This window comes from Olea europaea, chromosome 20 (assembly GCF_002742605.1).
Source record: "Olea europaea var. sylvestris chromosome 20, O_europaea_v1, whole genome shotgun sequence".
In the NCBI taxonomy this organism is placed as follows: Eukaryota; Viridiplantae; Streptophyta; class Magnoliopsida; order Lamiales; family Oleaceae; genus Olea; species Olea europaea.
Window position 1 is genome coordinate 14,384,017 of NC_036256.1, and position 18,073 is coordinate 14,402,089.

The window sequence follows — 18,073 nt, forward strand, 5'->3', positions numbered from 1 at the left end:
AAAAAGTAAAAAATGAATAGGAATGGAGGCTTATATAGGGAAACATGGGTGGGAGCCCAAAGGTTGCATCCTGAATCGTTCGATCATGCCACGTGTCCTGCATCCCACGGTCAAAAAATTACACCGCCTTACCACTAGGGCTGGCGTCATTACCACATCTGACGTCAGCCCTCAGGAGGCCTTCCTCAGTATTTAATCAACAGAGGCTCTATACCGAGGACTGTAACTAGGACCTTTTTGCACCTATCCTCGTGCATATTATCGAGCACAGGTGCACGGGGGCCAATGATATAACCGAGTTTTGTTCCCCGACGAATATAGACCGAGGACTCAATTTCGTCGGTATGTGTATCGAAATGCTCGGGACATATGTGCTCGGGTATCATGTATGCCCGGGATATTAGCCCGAAGATTTATTACACAATCATTCGACACGTCCTCAGGAATATCCTCGGGGTTATGACCTACGACAGCGCCTTGTCCAACGAGAGATTTATTCTGACTAAATATTCTTAATTTATGTCTCCTATGCCCAGAAGAACTCTATTGGTATCACAATTATACCACAATTCAAACTCCTATCTCGCGTAGGACTCATTGGTATAAAATTGCAAAATCAAGCTATCCTACTACAGGTGCAATGCGGAATCCTGATATGAACACACTACCTACCCCTATAAATATAGAACCTTGAACCATTATTCAGGTACGTTTTACATTGTTCTTCAGCACATAGCCTCACGCATATATTTTCCTTTCTGACTTAAGCATCGGAGGGGCGACGAGAATACACCTCGTTGCCTTTGTTTCAGGTATCGGAAGATCACGTTCGTGCTCATAATCAGTCATCAAGCTCGGGAAATCTACAGGTACGATTTTTGGTAGTATCATAATCCATTTCCACAAACATTGAACTTAATTTTCTCAAACTAACTTTAATGGAAATATATTATCATTAACTCAAAATGTTTTCCTCTTTTCGCTCATTGTTTCCCGATCGATCAGCATCAACACCTCACCTTCTAACTATGATTAAACACTCACAAGCCCCTTCTCTGGCTGAATAACCACTTCCATGAGCTCTACCACTAGTAAGAAGAGCTCCCAGACTCAATTCTCCCACCAGCATGTGAACAAATTCTTCTCCCCCCATTTTATCGAAAACAAACCCCGACTCAATTTTCCCACGCTTTCCATACAAACCAGCAATTGACACCACCAAATTGCTATTTGCTTCCAAAGGACGAACTCAGTAATTTTTCACATGCAAATCTCAGAAAAAAAAATTCAGCAATAAAAACCAGCAAAATCAAGAACAAGATGCCCTAAAATACCCAAAAAAAAAAAGGGTTTCCAAGCAAGTTTTGATGCATATTACGTAACTGCTCGCAAGATTGTAGGACCTCGTCGGAGTGTGCCGGACGGAGGACGTCGTCGTGCGCGCTGATTGGAGAAGGTGTCGAGTGAAGTGAGAGACGAGAGAGGAATCGTGAGAAAAGGGCCAAGTTTCTGTTGTTTTAATTAGAATTTTTACTGTGGCGGTTTTCAGCGCCTTTTGAGTGTTTTGGGCATTTTGAGCATTTTCAACTAAAAACACCCAAAATGAAAAAAAAAAAAACGTTTTCCATTTTCAGTTATAAGTTCTTCCTTGTTTTCGGAAATGCATTTCAAAAATGGTGTACCAAACGCGTCTTGGGAGTTTCCGAAAACTAAAAACAGAAAACAGCTAGAAAATGACAAAGGGAACGCCCCCTTACTTACCACTTATTGGTCACCAATTTATCGGTGGCATCTTCAAGGATTTTGTTGTAAACTTTTGACGTGGGATGAGAATTCATTTGATTTGGCTGTAGTACAATATATCTTTGGTTTTGCTATAATGTATTGTATCTTGTGTTTAACTACAAAGTATTGTATCTTGGATTTGGATGTAGTTCATTGTACTAAAATGATTTAAATGATAGAAAAACGTGTCTTGTATAAACTTAAATGGACTATCATACTGATGTGTCCAATTATAGTTGCAAAATGATCTAGATATTTTTAAATGAACAAAACCAAATAAGAATTAAAAACAAAAAAATTTATAAATAGTCAACTTCAATTTAATGAGAATAAAAATAGATTTGTCATATGGGCGAATCTATTTTGAGACTCTGTGTTAATACAGGCTTCGATTTGTCAATTATTTTCCCTTTATTGATCTGAATGTTATTGCAATTTATTACCAGTTTATTCTTTTCAATATATAAATAAAATTATTGTATTTTGTAATGTTATTTTGTTCAACAATTAGTTTGTCTTTTGGCTAGAGTTATGATAAAGCCATTAGACCTGAAGTTTCATGATACTCTTGTAGTAACTTGTAAAGATTTCAGATATATACCTTATTTCAAGATAATTAATATATGGAATATTATTAAACCAAAAAATAACTTAAACTTAACTCATACTTAGGCACGAGACAAATTAGATAAAACAAGGCAAAATAATATGGTAAGAGTAAGTATTTACATACGAATGTTTTAAGAACAACCACATAAGATATTCATATTCAAGTTTAATTGGATACATTTATGCACATTTCATGGTCTTTCAGAGAAATTTTAATTGGGTTAAATAACCAATTTGCATGTAACTTGTCAGTTTAATGTATCCGATTGACTTAATTTTCAATCTAAAAATACTGTACTTTTTCATAAAATCAGTTTTTGGAACATGTAAATTGTCTAGAAAATGTGAGAAAAACGGATCATGTGACCAACTTTTGAAAAATATTTTTTATGGAAAAAATGTCAATCAAACAACTAAAATAAGAATTTAAATAAAAAAGAATATTCTTCATAAAAAATAAAATCAATTAAACACACTAATTTAATTCAAATTTTTTCACTCTATCACATTTCATCACTTCCTCTTGGGATGTGCAAAAGTTCTAAATTAATCTAGTGATACATAATGAAATGTACCTAAGGGTGTACACCCCTCACATGGGGTGTGAGATCGACCCGAATAAGTTTTTTTATTTGGGTAGATTACAAACCTCATGTGAGGAGGGTGTACATGCTTCGGTACATTCATATGTACCACTAGCAACACCAAAATTTTGTTGACAAAATGGTGTACTCAATTTCAGAATTTTTTTTTGAAATTTCCAATTATTTAATTAATAGAGACGTTGGAATTAATTTGTTTCTCAATTGTTGAGGCTTACAAAGGACAATCAAGGATATGATGACAAAAAAGAGTTTGAATAATACTACTTTAAATATCAATAATTACCTTTAAAATATTAATTAACAGTTAATTAACTGTTTGTAGAATGGAAAGTTTCTTAATTAAGGCCCACTAACAAGTTTATCTAGTGTAACAGCAACCGTCCAAACACACCCGCGAATTATCACGCGCCTCGCTTGTTAAGGTATTGTTTGCCAAACTTAAATTTTCGCGACAAAAAAAGTAAACTAAAATATTATTCCTTTTTCTTTTTATGCAGAATAGATTACATTGATGTAAGGAGCAAAGTCGAATTGAATCAAACCAAATATATTCCCTAGAGCATTGAGTAAAAAATGAGTTAATTTTGGCATATGTTTAAGTATATCATGTTAAGTTTACCTGAATATATTTAATACTAAAAATTGAATAAGTGGGTGCAATACGAATTCAAGAATAAGATGAAAACTGCCTGTAAATATCATATATTTATCATAAGAAGAGTATATAATACTATTTGGTGCAACAGATGAAATATAAAATTTTCTCTTTAATAATGTTTAATGATATCAGTATGTGCAAAATATGCCACATTTTTCCATTCTTCAATTTATCATCTGCTTGGTTAAGTTAAAATAGTATATTAGGCCCCTGTTTGTTTTTCATTTTTAAGCAAAAATACATTTTGAAATAGTTATTGGTGACAAAAGTATGATTAAGAATTAAGAAATAGTTTTAGTTTTACATGTAATATTATTTTATTGAAGAATGTGTAGTTAAAAAGAATATAGAAAAAAATATATTTTTAGAAAAATGGGTATCCAACAAGGGTTAAAATTTAAGTTATAGTCAACATTTACCCTTGTTTGGTTGCCATTCTTAAAAAAAAAGAAAAGAAATGTTTTTGATAGAGTTTTAAGAGAATGTGTTGTTCAAAAAAAGTTTTAAAAAATGAGAATCAAACATGGGCTTAGAAGGTGTTTGGTAGATATTAAAATTAGATTTTTAGTAGATTGTGATAGAAATTTTTGAAATATGTATTTAAAAAGTTGTGGGATTATGCAAAAATGATTAATATTGATTTTTTTGACTTTAACTTAGATTAAAATTAGATTTTAATCCATATCAAACAGGCTCTTAACTACAAATTTCATGAATTTTATGATTTTCTAATCACACATTTCATTTGCTTTTATAAAAATCTATAAAAAATTTAATTTTTACATGAACCAAACATGGACTTGGTGAAGCAAGCAAGTGGAATTCAATACAAGCCGAGAAGCGCGTGAAAATTTCCTGATCTGGTACAGCACATGCTCTGCTTCCACTACTTGCTGATTTGCGATTCACACGTACACAGTATCAAAATGTTTGGCTAAATTCTAAAAAATTACTAATAAGTAATTATGCAAAATAAAAATAATACTTTAAACTTTCAATAAATAAATTACTTATACTGATAATAAAGTTCCAGTTATTTAATAAAGGAATTATGTTATTTAAAGTTAAGAACAAGTAAAATCATTAAAACAAAAAAGTACTTAAAAGTAATTTAATACTTTTTTAGGTTTAGCAAACATGCTCATAATAAAGAAAGAGAAAAAATGGATACTAAACCCTCTTCTTGACTTCTAAATTTAGCTTCGTCTCTTCCAAGTTCATACTCTCCTCCCCATTCTACGGATCCCAATACACGGCAATGATCGGCCATTGACACGGAAAAATACACAGATCCAATCTATAAATACACTTACTCTTGTGTATTTATATACATATTCAGTTATACATGTCTCCTTCACCAAACTATGAATTTCAAGAATGGTGGAACAAGCAAAGAACGAGCGACCACAATGACCTGTTATCTTCATCAGAAACTTCCAGTTTTTTGAAGGTTGATATACACAGTCCCTCCACGGAGGCGTCGGTGGGGGAGAAGGACCGGTCACGCAGTGCCCGCCAGCTTTCATGGATTTACCTCCTAAAGGTCCATCAAATCGCGCATTTCTTGGCGTTTATAACCAATGGGTTTATTACCCTTATTCGCACCGCGAAGCGCCGTGTCTTATCCAGATCCTCCGGTTCTCACCGGTCTGAATCGAGGTTTTATCAAATCATTAAGTTTTTCTTGTTGATTAGTGTTGTTCTGTTGATTTTCGAGCTCATTGCGTACTTTAAAGGCTGGCATTTTAGTCCTCCGACTCTGGAATCGGAAGTTGAGGACTTAGTAGAGTATATCTATGCCAAATGGTTAATAATAAGGGCGAATTACTTGGCGCCGCCATTGCAGAACTTGACAAATGCGTGCATCGTGCTTTTTATGATACAATCGGTGGATCGATTGGTTTTGGTGCTGGGTTGTTTTTATATCAAGTTCAGAGGATTGAAACCCGAGGCCGAGATGGATTACACAGAAGATGTCGAAAATGGGGGTATGAATGTCGAGGATTATCCGATGGTGATGCTGCAAATACCCATGTGCAATGAGAGGGAGGTAAGAAAATGTAGGTTTTCAAATCTCTACAGAGAATTATCTTTTACTAAATTTCAGTTTATCTTATTTACAAGAACGAGTATTGATTGAAGTGCATTTACTAAGTATGATGTTGTAATTATTTTAGATTGATACTTATAGTAAATTTTAGTCTAACGTATTTACTAAAATTTGCTATCTTGGCTTCGAGATTTATTCTTCATCCTGCTGATGATGTAGCATATATTTTAGCAGGTCGATTGATTTTAAATACACTCAAAATGAACAAAAGTCATTTTTCTATAACTTCAGTTTCTTTCAGTTCTCAGCTTAGAAAGAAAAATGAAAAAAGACGTATAATGCAGGAAGAATAGGATATTCTTGCTCCTTATAAGCTCGTGGAATTGTTATAAGAGGCCTTCAGCTTCATGTCTTTTAAATTACCCTTTGCTAACATTTTCTTGATGTTAAAGGCATTTTGTAGTCTTAACTGTTCCGTTTGAAACACATTCATTATTTCTTTACTTCTTTGATGACTAACATTAACATTTCTGATCAATTCAAATAATCCAATATGATACCTCAAGAATGTTTTAATCTTTGATCCCACCAAAGATGATAAAGGAACAGACATGGTGAGATTGTTGATTACTATTTTGTACGCTAGTAACATATTTAGCCTTCTTGTACGAACGTACTGTTTATGATGAAATTCAATTAAAAGACATTTCTTGCACACAGTACACATAAATGTTTAAGGAAAGTGTAAATGTCTTTTTCCCATGCAAATCTATCATTAATTGAAAGGATCATAATTAGCATTGCCAGAAATTATTAAATTCAGAATGCTTCTCTTCTAATTAAAATTGCTAAAGTCAAAATCAAAGTATTCATGGATTAACAATGATAAAGAAATTCGCGGGTTGTACGCTTGTCTTTGCAAGTTAAGTTATGCTATGGTATATCCTTCAAATATCAATGACTAGCAAAATTATTGATTCATTAAGTCCTGTCAAATAATTTTTTGTTACTGTATTGATTTTTTTCGTTAATATCGTTATCTTCATTCCCTAAAAAAAAACTCCCCACAAAAGGAGAAATTTTTAGAAACACAGTTTCATCTAGAATGATCATGACGTGGTCTTATTTGTTATGCTTCATTGATATGTGTGATATATATACTAAAAAAAAAATGAAGAAGAACCAAATTTAAGTCAGACAGCAAAAAATGAGACAGGAAAAAGTGAGAAATGTCAGAATCATTAACAAAATCTGTTTATTTCTTGCTATTATGATAATGGAAGCCTATGAAACTCATGATCTCATACTAGGTTGAGCCAATCTGTCTCTCATAGAAACACACTTCATTTTGAAAGACTCTTTTTATTTCATTTTTGTTCCATCAGAGAATGAGCAGACTTAGAAAATGTGATAAAGTACTCTCTATACATTCATACTTAAAAAATGATAATGCCAGATAAATTATCATTGAAGATTAATGCTGGTATTCTTATAGAAGCATAATTTAATGATGCAAGTTGAAACATGCAATGGAAATGAAACTCTCTTAACACATAAATATGTTAACAGATGGTAATATCTCTTTACATAATTTAATGATGTAAGTTTAAACTCTGTTTTAGAACTCTGTGCCTGGCTTGAAGGAGTGTCTCATTGTCACTTTAAATGGAAGTAAATTCCTCTCAGGATAATTTCGTCTGTCTGTAGAAATGAGAAGAAAAAAAATGAAATCGAAGAATCATGGAATTCAGATTGCATCTTTTTTTTTTTTTTTCAATACTGAAATAGGTGCCTTTATGGTGGTTTTGAGTTCTTTGTGTGACGGTGTTCAGGTATATCAACAATCTATTGCGGCAGTATGTATTCAAGATTGGCCTAGGGAGAGAATGCTGGTTCAAATACTGGATGATTCTGATGATGCAGATGTTCAAGCCCTTATCAAGGCAGAAGTCCATAAATGGCAACAGAAGGGTGTGCACATCATATATAGACACCGTCTTATTCGCACAGGCTATAAGGCGGGGAATCTTAAGTCTGCAATGAATTGTGATTATGTCAAAGATTATGAGTTTGTTGCAATATTTGATGCAGATTTCCAGCCTGCACCAGATTTTCTGAAGAAAACTATTCCTTATTTTAAGGTAATCTAGATATCATATGTAAGTGATCAGAATGTAATTTTTTTTGTTGATACAGGGATGGTAGAAATTCTTTTATTTTTATTTTTTACTCGTGTAATTGACTTAGGGGGTAGTCAACTCTTGTTTCTACACATTTTCTTTCTTAGTTTAGCATGAGGGTAACTTTCATACCAGCCATTAGAGTAAATTATTAAGCTGTAGTGCCAAACTACAATTGCTAAGGCTGAGATGTCTAATACATGATATTGCTCTTGGGTCTAATCTTATTCTACTTTTATTAATGCTTTGTTCCTGCTGGCATGTAAGGTTCCATAGTTTCCTCTAGTTAAAAAAAGCTGCATTTATTTAACCAAAAAAGAATGATAGTTTGGGGAAAGATGGCCAAAATCAACAACCGTGGGAAAATGTCCTGTAATGCAGGTACTCAGCGGCCATTCGCCTTGTGTAGGTTGACTCATGAATAATGACAAACTAGGCTTCAAATGACCATATTTCCCGTGTTGTTACAGATGTAGCCTAACGTCAGGAAGCATCTGGACATGGTTGGAAAACTCTGTATGCATAAATATATGATTCATCAGAGATTTATAAATATTCAATCCTAAGCTGTAAAAATTATGGAAATTGATTACTAATTGTTTCTTGTACTTTAAAGGGGAACGATGATCTTGCCCTGGTGCAAACCAGATGGAGTTTTGTCAATAAGGATGAGAATTTGCTGACAAGGTTGCAGAACATAAATCTGGCTTTCCATTTTGAGGTTGAGCAACAAGTCAATGGGTGGTTCATTAACTTCTTTGGTTTTAATGGAACTGCTGGTGTGTGGAGAATCAAAGCCCTGAAGGACTGCGGTGGCTGGTTGGAGCGAACAACGGTTGAAGACATGGATATTGCTGTTCGTGCTCACCTCTGTGGTTGGAAGTTTATTTATCTGAATGATGTCAAGGTTAGTCAGCTTCTGAAATTTGTGTAAATGTTCGCAAGAAATAATACTTGTGCCTTATGGTTCATTTCTTTCTCATCTTATGTAGTGTTTATGTGAACTTCCTGAGTCTTATGAAGCATACAAAAAGCAGCAACATCGCTGGCACTCAGGACCCATGCAGTTGTTCCGCTTGTGCTTTATTGATATACTGCATTCGAAGGTTGGTGAGATTCAATTGTTTAAATTTTCTGCCAGTTTTCTAGCCTAAATTCAATTTTTAGCGTGCATGGCTGAAATGAAAATTAGGGTAATCAGGAAGTTGTTCAGCGTGTTGTAAAATACTAAATTGAAAGTTGTGATCAAGATGGAAAAAGATGGAGAAGAGCGAGTTCTTTAACTCTATTTTCATTAGATAATAGCATATTTGGCAAAACTTTTATTAGATTATTAGTTTCGGGTCATATAAAATGTGTGGATAGTACTTGGGTAACAGTTGTGGGTCCAACTGGATGTATGGATAAAAAGAGAGTTTGGAAAGCTTATAAGCAATTATAAGCTTCATGAAACATGCAGTAAGAAAGAAGGAAAATGTTCTGCCAATCATGAAAGAAAATGAAATGAATCCATTCGATTTCAAGAAGTTGGAGAATTCAGTTTACGACATGGCTCTTGCACTTGAGAGTTGAGAGCAAGCCTCTTTGCATTGCATGCGATTAGCATTTTGTGTTCTAGTTTATGTTTTCGTTAGTACAGAAAATATAGAATCCTTTTAAAGGAAGAGATGCCTCTTTTTCCCAGCTTTCTTTGAGGCATTTCACACGCAGTCTGGCCCCTTCTGTCCCTCCCCCTTTCCTGTTTCTTTCATAGTGGAGGGCGTGAGTCCCCCATCTCCGTCATAAATTACCTGCTGACTTTGATATCATATTCACCCACACATAGTAGGTGTGTGTTAGAAGTGCTCGTAAGTACAAACTTTGTTTAAGAAAAACTTTCTTTATCCGTGAAGAATTTCTGTCATCCATTGCTTATTTATATCCTCACACTCCATTTTTAAACGCTACAATCAATTCAGAACACATTCACCTGAAGTTCCTGGAGCACGGAATGAAGCATATATTTATTATGTACGAGTTCTTCCTATCATCGAATTAGTTCAAAAATTTTGCACTCTCCCAAGTTTTTTCGTTGACCATAGCCTATCATATAATTTTAATTCATACTTTTGAACATTTCAGGTGAGCTGGGTGAAGAAAGCAAATCTGATATTTCTCTTCTTCCTCCTGCGGAAGCTTATACTACCATTTTACTCGTTTACTCTCTTCTGCATTATTCTTCCTTTGACCATGTTCCTGCCAGAAGCTCAGCTGCCTTTCTGGGTTGTTTGTTATATCCCAGGACTTGTCTCTATTCTGAACATCCTTCCATCTCCTAGGTCATTTCCATTTATCGTGCCCTATCTTCTTTTTGAGAACACCATGTCTGTGACTAAGTTCAATGCCATGGTATCAGGGCTCTTCAAGTTAGGAAGTTCTTATGAGTGGATCGTCACCAAGAAATTGGGTAGATCATCAGAGGCAGATTTAGTTGCCATGGTGGAAAATGAAACGGCACCTTTGGTGGAGAGTGGCGGGGTCCACAGGTCGTCCTCAGAATCAGGTCTTGCCGAGCTTAACAAACTAGAAATGACCAAGAAAACCGGGAAAAAAAGAAGAAACCGTCTGTACAGGAAAGAACTAGCTCTTGCATTCATTTTGTTGACTGCATCGGTAAGAAGCTTGTTATCTGCCCAGGGAATCCACTTCTATTTCCTCTTGTTTCAAGGTATCACATTCCTAGTCGTTGGACTTGATTTGATCGGAGAACAGGTGAGTTAATGCAATCGATTTTTATTGTGTTGCGAGCTCTCCTCAATGGATTAATCCAGGAACACGAAAAGAAATCGAGCATTTATCTTATCATTCACGTGACTTCGTGATCCCAGGAAAGGTCCACATTCATACATTCAACGAAAGATTTATTTCATATATACCCTCAATTGATGCTTGAGTTGTAAGCATCTCATGAGAAGAGTATATATTTTCATCTGCATCTACATCTACATCTACATCTATTAACAATTTGATTTTATTGTACATGTTGCCTGTGTAGGTTTTGCAGGTTTTTTGTTTTGATTAAATTTTCAATCTTTATCTTTGTAATTGAGAAATGACAATGTGATGTACAATTACATATATTTTTATGGGGAAAGTAAACATTCACTCGGGAGTTAAGTTATCAGTCGAGTATGAATGATATTGTGAAGTTAATTGCTGCATCAAATCAAGGGAGTTTAGTGCATGTTTGGATAAGCAAAAAAAGGTACTTATGAGTAAATGATTAAATCGTTGGTTAAAATTGAAAATAAATGCGTTACTTTTGAAAGGAAACTCTATCTTATGTTAATTCTAGTAAGTATTTGATACTAAGCATACTTTCTTACAAGGGTTTTGTTACACTGACATAGGGGATAACCGAATACACACATGAGGAGGTTGGCATTTTTTTTTACGCGGGACTCACGCGTAAAATGTGAGGGTTGGTTAGCCGTTATTTCAACCAATTCGGTCACTTTAGCTTAATTCTTTTTGCAATAGCCAAAGTTCAAATATTGATACATATATAATTTACAAAATAATAAAAAAGGTCACCATTTATGGTTCTTAAATAAGCAAGGCCTACTTGAAGATATGACAATCAAACAAACATATAGGCAAATTTAAGAATATTGAATAAGGCACTAAGTTTAAGATGTAATAAATGGATGTCCGTTCGTATTTTTTATTGTCTCCCTACTCAAATTATGAGACCTCGTTACATTAGTTTACAAAAATAACATAATTTTATTTTTACCATAACGTGAACATCTAGAAATGATCTTGAATTAAAGAAAATTTTGTTTTTCTGGATAATTTTTCCGCGTTTCGATGGATAATACCAATAAATCTGTTGTATCACTTTGTATGAAAGCGTGAGTTTTCATCAGATGAATATGGAGCAAGAGAGAAAAGTACAAAACCTTCTTTCTCCTCCAAAATAGCATTTCCCCTGTTGAATTATTCATTTTTTTTTGCTGTTGTAGTCCTGCTTCTTGGTTGTTCTAGTACAGTTTAATGTCTGTGTTTCACAAAGATCAATATCTTGAAATTCTATAGCAGCAGTTTTGATGAAATGGTTGCAACTCACGATTTTCAAGATTTGGGAGAGGATAGAACGTCAATGTTCGATGAGGAGGCCTAGATCGCGATCCCCAATAGGTGGTTGGTTGAGGAAATTTACAACATTCCCTAGTTTACAACGAAAAGGTTGTAGCTTCTGGATCGAATGACTTATTTAATTTCTTTTAACTTTTCTGTAATGCTATAATGTTAGAAACACTCACAATGAGGTTTTCGAGTCATTGTTCCACCCACATGTTGCGTTGAAGATATCTCAATTGAGGAGTGTTACAACAAGAAATTTAGTGCAAATGTGTGGTTGGGTTCAGGTCTTGAGTAGTTGTGAACTCAACTTAATCTCCTAGTAAAATTATTGATTATTGTGACTTGCACGTTTCTTCGTGGGTTAATGCACCTTCATAAGTGTTTCAAATAAATCGAGTGTAGGATGCAAAATTAATTATTTGACAGTATTAAGTGATAAATTTCACATTGAATAAAGATGAAAATATAGATCAACATATAAGGACTTTGATTACTTTTCAACTCCAACAAACAATTTAATTCAACTAAAACTCAAAAAATGAACATGCATATTTCAAGATTAGTTTGCTCAAACAACCCACCATCTTGCAAGAATATGTTATGGGATAAATCTCACATCGAATAAATATGAATATTTGGACTATTACTCTTAATAAGACTGACGTTTTAAGATGGAACCCCAAATCTTATTACAGCATAAAAAAATATAGCAATAAAGTATTTCACGCTCTTCCTTTCAAGAAAGCAAGATATTTCTCTAGTTAGACCACAAAATACAAATAGGGACCCATTAATGAATCAAGCAAGCAATGCTTGCTCCGTTAGCTACCAAGATGACCACCAGGAATATTTGTACTGGTTCACTAGTTCTATCGACTAGACCCTTGAATGATCGAGTAGATACAAAGGTGCACTTGAAGTTGGGTGTGCAACCTCCATTGAGCTGGACCCTCCTAGCCTGCCAGCTCACTATGTTCAATCTCAAGCTTGTAGACAGCCAAATATACCTTCTTTCATGATCGAAATACTCGATGCCTTTCGAAAACTCCTAGATCTAAACGTCATCACTAACTCCTCCAGTATTAATATATTCCTAACATTTTCTACCTAACCAATTGCAGGACTATTTATCATTCACCTTTCGTTAATTTATACATTTTGCACAGTTTTCACTCTAGAAAATAATACAGTTGATAATATAGATCAAGACGAAAACAAGACATCTGTAACAAAATATAAAAGTTACGAGAGATAAAAAAGGCCATGAGGGAAGCATAAAATAAAGTGAATTGCAGAAGAATAATACTACTTGTACATAACGAAGTTATATAATGGTGTTTCGTGCGGGTAGTCGCTAACAATTAAAAAGGGACCAGACGATTGTGTAAGGAACAAACCTCTTGAGACAAAGTCCCAAAAAGGGGTGTTTTATTGGCGATGACTTTACAATTGACACTTAAACAGAATGCCTCCAAGGGGCGCAAGCACACGAGTACTTAAAAGAAATATTTTAAGTCTAAACTAAGAAATTGAAATTACATATTCTCTGTTTGAGAGTGTTTGATTCGGGGTCCTCTGCTCTATGTCTTTTCTTCCTTTTATATTTCTTTGATGATCTCTTCGTGATCAACCGTTTAGAAACTGTTTAATTGCTTTATAACTATCCACTTTCTTCATGGTGGCCAACTTATCGTGGAACTGTCGTCTCTAACTGCTGCCACTACTCTTTGTCGCTCAACTGTCTTCAACTGAACTCCTTGAATCGTGGAATGTGATAACATTACTCAATAACTACTTCGATAACTGCACTTTTGGACAACCATAACATCTTATGTTTGCTAAGATCCTGGACGATTCGAAAGTTTGGGCGAGAATATGGTCATAACTCTGGGCGACTGCAAGGCACTTCATTCGCTCAGATCTTGGGCGTCTTGCAAGTTTGGGCGATGGTGTTACCGCGTTCGTGGGCTTCCACTGCATTCATTAATAACCCTATTTGGGCCTTTATCCTGAATTGTCCAGTTGGACTTCATTCTTTGGACTATTCGATTTGGGCTGCACTTTTAGCGTGTCAACAATTATCCCCTAATATGGCAGAATTAATACCAATTATTAATTTTTGCCATATTCACTTTGTGTTTCCCAACAACATTTGAAATTTCCAAGAATTTAAATCATTATTTTCTTCCATAGCCTGAAAAGGCGTGACGTTGCAAACCCTTATAACTCCCAAATACACGTCATTTCATCGCACTACTAAACCACGCCTCATTGTTTCGCGCTTCTCTCTCGCAATATTACTGTTCATCTTCTTGCTTCTCTACTACGTTTCTCAAGCAAACTTCAACAAAACTTTATTTCGCTCCTAATGGCTGCTTCACAATCCCAATCTGGTGACTCTTTCAGTTTCGAAGACTTCCAGAAAATCCTCACTCAGCCATATATAACTCCGAACTTCCTTGCACCAGCCAATGCCGAACTCAATGAGTTCTATCTAGGTCCTTCATTTAACAACGTCAAGGTCATCGAACAAGTGGCGGTGGGCCAGGGTTCCCTTGTACTCAAGGCCCTCTGTTTCTAAACTCTTTGTCGCTGAGGCCGCTTCGCGAAAGAGGTATTCGCATTTGGCCTAAATCTGATGTTGTTTTCCATACATGGCATGCTGTCCTAGGCAATTTTTGATAGTGCTAGGATTTCTGATTTGTTAGAAATCTCTCTTCAACCCCCTATTTTTGATCCAGCGCTTTTCTCTATTGCTTTAAGTTTTTGGTCCTCTGAGTATAATACTTTTGTTTTCCCTCTTGGTCCCATGTCCATTACTTTAAGGGATGTTGGGGCCTTAGTAAATCTGCTACCTTTGGGTGATACCATTTTCCCTGGTATTTTGATTTCTGGTATCGCTCCAAAATTTGACAGAAAACTCATTGAGTCCTATTCAAGCCTGCAAAGCTGTTATAATCACTCGAGCGCTGAGTCTTCCCATGCTGAGTGTGTGGCTTTTTTTCAGATTTGGCTTTGTAAATATGTTCTGTGTGTGCCAAGCATGAAGCCTTCTATGAGCTATTTACCCATAGCGTATGAATTGGCGCGTGGTAGGCCTCTGAATTTGTGTTCTTTCTTTTTGGTTGCCCTCTATAGAGGCATGGCTTCTCTCCAATTCCAATTGAAGAATGGTGCATCTCCCACTGGCAGTGAGCCTCTTTGGTTCACTCAAATGTGGTTGAGAGCCTATTTTCCATCACTTGGTGCTCTATCATTTTCCCATCATCCTGCTAGCTGCTATTGACCCACTGAGCCCTGTAAATATGTCCAGAAGGGACATCTTTTCATTCCTTTATACTTTGAATTCAATTCCTTCTTTCTTTCCTTTTCCTCCCTTTTTAACTCCAGATTATGTGCAACCCCAATCCACTCTGGACAGTGCGAGCACCTCTCTGCTCGTTTGGGTTCAATTTTTGACCGAGAGGGAGTTGTTCCATGATATTTTGACTGGAACCAATGCTAAAGCTGGGGTTGAAATATTTGCTCCCCAATTTTTTGCTCATTAATTTGGTTTTGGCCAAACTTGGCCTGTTCCCCCTTATTATTCAAGAAATTTGATAGATCACTTCCACACTATTAATAAGGCAGAGGCAGAAGCTATAGATGCTCGCAATATTCTTTTGACGAGTAACTTTTCATTAGCTCCCTTCAATCCTAACCATGTCATCCATCCCCCTTTTGAACAACTCTGGCCATTAGTGCAACGCAGATTGTTTGCAACTGATGCCAATCGCGCTTTCCATTCACTGGATCAGCCAGACATTTCTTCCACTTCTCCTGTTTTGGTCACCCCTGTGTCTGTTAAGAGTCCTTCCTCTTCTGCTCGTGCTAAACAGTCTGTTCATCCATCTACTTCTCTTCCTACCAAGCCCATTGCAGCTAAGAGTGTCCCAAGCCGCAAACGACCAGCCTCAGCATCTCCCATTTTGGAGGATGATGATGATGACGACGACGACGACGATGACACTCCTCTCATTGTCAGGAGAAAGGTAATTAAATTAGTTTACTCACAAGCATACCTTTTTATACTTGAAACTTTTCTATGTGCTGATGGTATATTCGGATTTCTCAGAAAAGCTCAGCCTCTCCTTTGAAGTCTTTGGTGTTGGCAGCTCCTGTTCCATCATCCTCTGCTGAGGCTGCTTCATCCAAACCAGCTGATGAAGGGACTACGCTTAAAGAAAAACTTTCAGTCCCGAAATCCTCATCACAACCAATGGATGAGTCACCTTCTTCCTAGGGCGTCAACCCCCAAAACGTCGAACCAGAATGTGATACATTTTTTGATGTTTTACCTTTACTTGTGCTATTGGTTTTTGATTTGTTGCTTTTTGAGTTCTGCAAATGCTCCCATGGGTTTGCCCGTTGTGGCAAAATCTTCTCGCCTAGACAAGGGGAAGTCCTCACAAGTGGTGGAGCCACAGGTGGTAGACTTGGCTGGGGATATGCCACCTCCCAAGATTGCTGATGAGGTAATCATTGCTTCATTTTTACTTCCACTTTGTTTATTATAGTGAAAACCTTCGATGTTGGCAATTTTCTTTGCAGGATGCTGATAAGATTGTGCGTTCCATCTAGGACTTGTTCACTTCCTAGGGGCAAGTCAAAACGTCTCGCCCTGCTTCAACCAGTCGTCCTTCTACTTCTTCATAGGAAGATATGAAGTTCTTCAAGCAGTCGATATTTGAGTATGTGTCCTTTATGGATATAAACATCGGTCAGGCTAGTGCTGCCAAATATAAGGATAAGTTTGAGCATTTGAGTGCGAAGTTGGCACAAGCACTGACACTTCCGTCGCTCAATCTTTCTGCTGATTTTAAAGCGACGTTGAAAGTTGTCCATTCCGAGATTCTCTCCTTGCTGGCCAAAAATGTTGAATTGAAGGCCAAAAGTACTCAATATCTTCACACTGTATCTGAGGACGGTCTTTGCTTCTGAAGATCAACAAAGCTGAGGACGAATTGAAAGAAATCTCTTCCGAAGTTATGATTGAAGACTCTTTGATGACCAGTTTGGCTGCACAGATGAAGGAGCTTCAAGCAAGGATGGACGGCTGCAAGGCGAGAATGGCTGCTAAAAAACGTAATGCCTCCCAAGGAATTGAGCGAACCAGGTCTTTGGTCGAGAAGTACAAGAAGTTGGAGGTTGATGATGATTTTGTGGCTGAATTGAATGTCACTTCTTCTCAGCAGAGCGAGGATTGGGGGAGACTTAGGGAAAGAATTCGTTCAGTCTAGAGCGAATTGTAATTAAGACATCTAATGCCTTAACTTTTCTTTTTGTAACTTCGTATTAACTTTCCCTTTGTAACCTTGTACTGATGTCCATTGGTAATTCTGAACATACCAGCAGCCATTATCATTAATGAACGATTAATTTGTCTTCTTGTGTATTTATTGACGTTGTCTTTAATCGTCAACCCCCCAAACATTTAACTGCTTTATGCTAAGATTCACGCACATTTTCTCTTGGTATTTCTGTCTCTTTTCCCAAGACTTCGGGCCATTTGATTCCAGTTACTAGGCATGAATGTGGCTGCTCATATTTTGTCTCTTCACCTTCACGCCTCTATAAATGCACTTATATTTCACACTTGTCATTTTTATTTCCATTCTCTTCTTCAAAACCAATTTGCTGCCATTGTTTAGTATTTTGACAATCGATCCAAAACCTTCGTCTTCCATGGAAATGAATCATTTGATCCGCCCATTTTGCCATCTTTCTTGATGTCACCTTTGGTATGAGAGATATAGGAAATATTCTTTGGCCAGCAAAGTTCTTCCCATCGTCTCCATATTCCTTACAAGGAGTTCGATGATGGAAGACAATTTTTTAGGACGCTTGCAAGTCACCTTGCTTGCTGAGAGTGCTTCTCAGCCTCCTAGCCCGTTATTGCAGCGATGCATTTAGGAAGGCGATGTGAGGGTGATTCTTCTTCTTTTCTGCTTGCTGAGAGTGCTTCTCGCCCTCTCTACTTGCCTTTGCAGCAGTGCGATCAGGATGGCAATTAAGGCCAGTT

General features: G+C 36.3%; 1 protein-coding gene across 1 annotated transcript; it reads left to right on the forward strand.

The window, feature by feature from the left end:
• The first annotated feature begins 4,820 nt into the window (after window positions 1-4,820).
• Window positions 4,821-11,047, forward strand: LOC111369745 (probable xyloglucan glycosyltransferase 6). Its single transcript, XM_022991379.1, has 5 exons — window positions 4,821-5,707; window positions 7,540-7,848; window positions 8,504-8,794; window positions 8,880-8,993; window positions 10,009-11,047. The coding sequence occupies exons 1-5, from the start codon at window positions 5,003-5,005 to the stop codon at window positions 10,645-10,647; spliced, it is 2,058 nt and encodes a 685-aa protein (XP_022847147.1). The 5' UTR covers window positions 4,821-5,002; the 3' UTR covers window positions 10,648-11,047.
• The last annotated feature ends 7,026 nt before the right edge of the window (window positions 11,048-18,073 follow it).

What these genes read in the sequence shown, in the direction of transcription:
- LOC111369745 (XM_022991379.1), top strand. Translation starts at nt 5,003, where the DNA reads ATGTCTCCTTCACCAAACTATGAATTTCAAGAATGGTGGAACAAGCAA. An exon ending in TTTATCTGAATGATGTCAAG is followed by an intron (nt 8,795 to 8,879) that starts GTTAGTCAGCTT and finishes CATCTTATGTAG; the next exon opens with TGTTTATGTGAACTTCCTGA. An exon ending in TTGATATACTGCATTCGAAG is followed by an intron (nt 8,994 to 10,008) that starts GTTGGTGAGATT and finishes TGAACATTTCAG; the next exon opens with GTGAGCTGGGTGAAGAAAGC.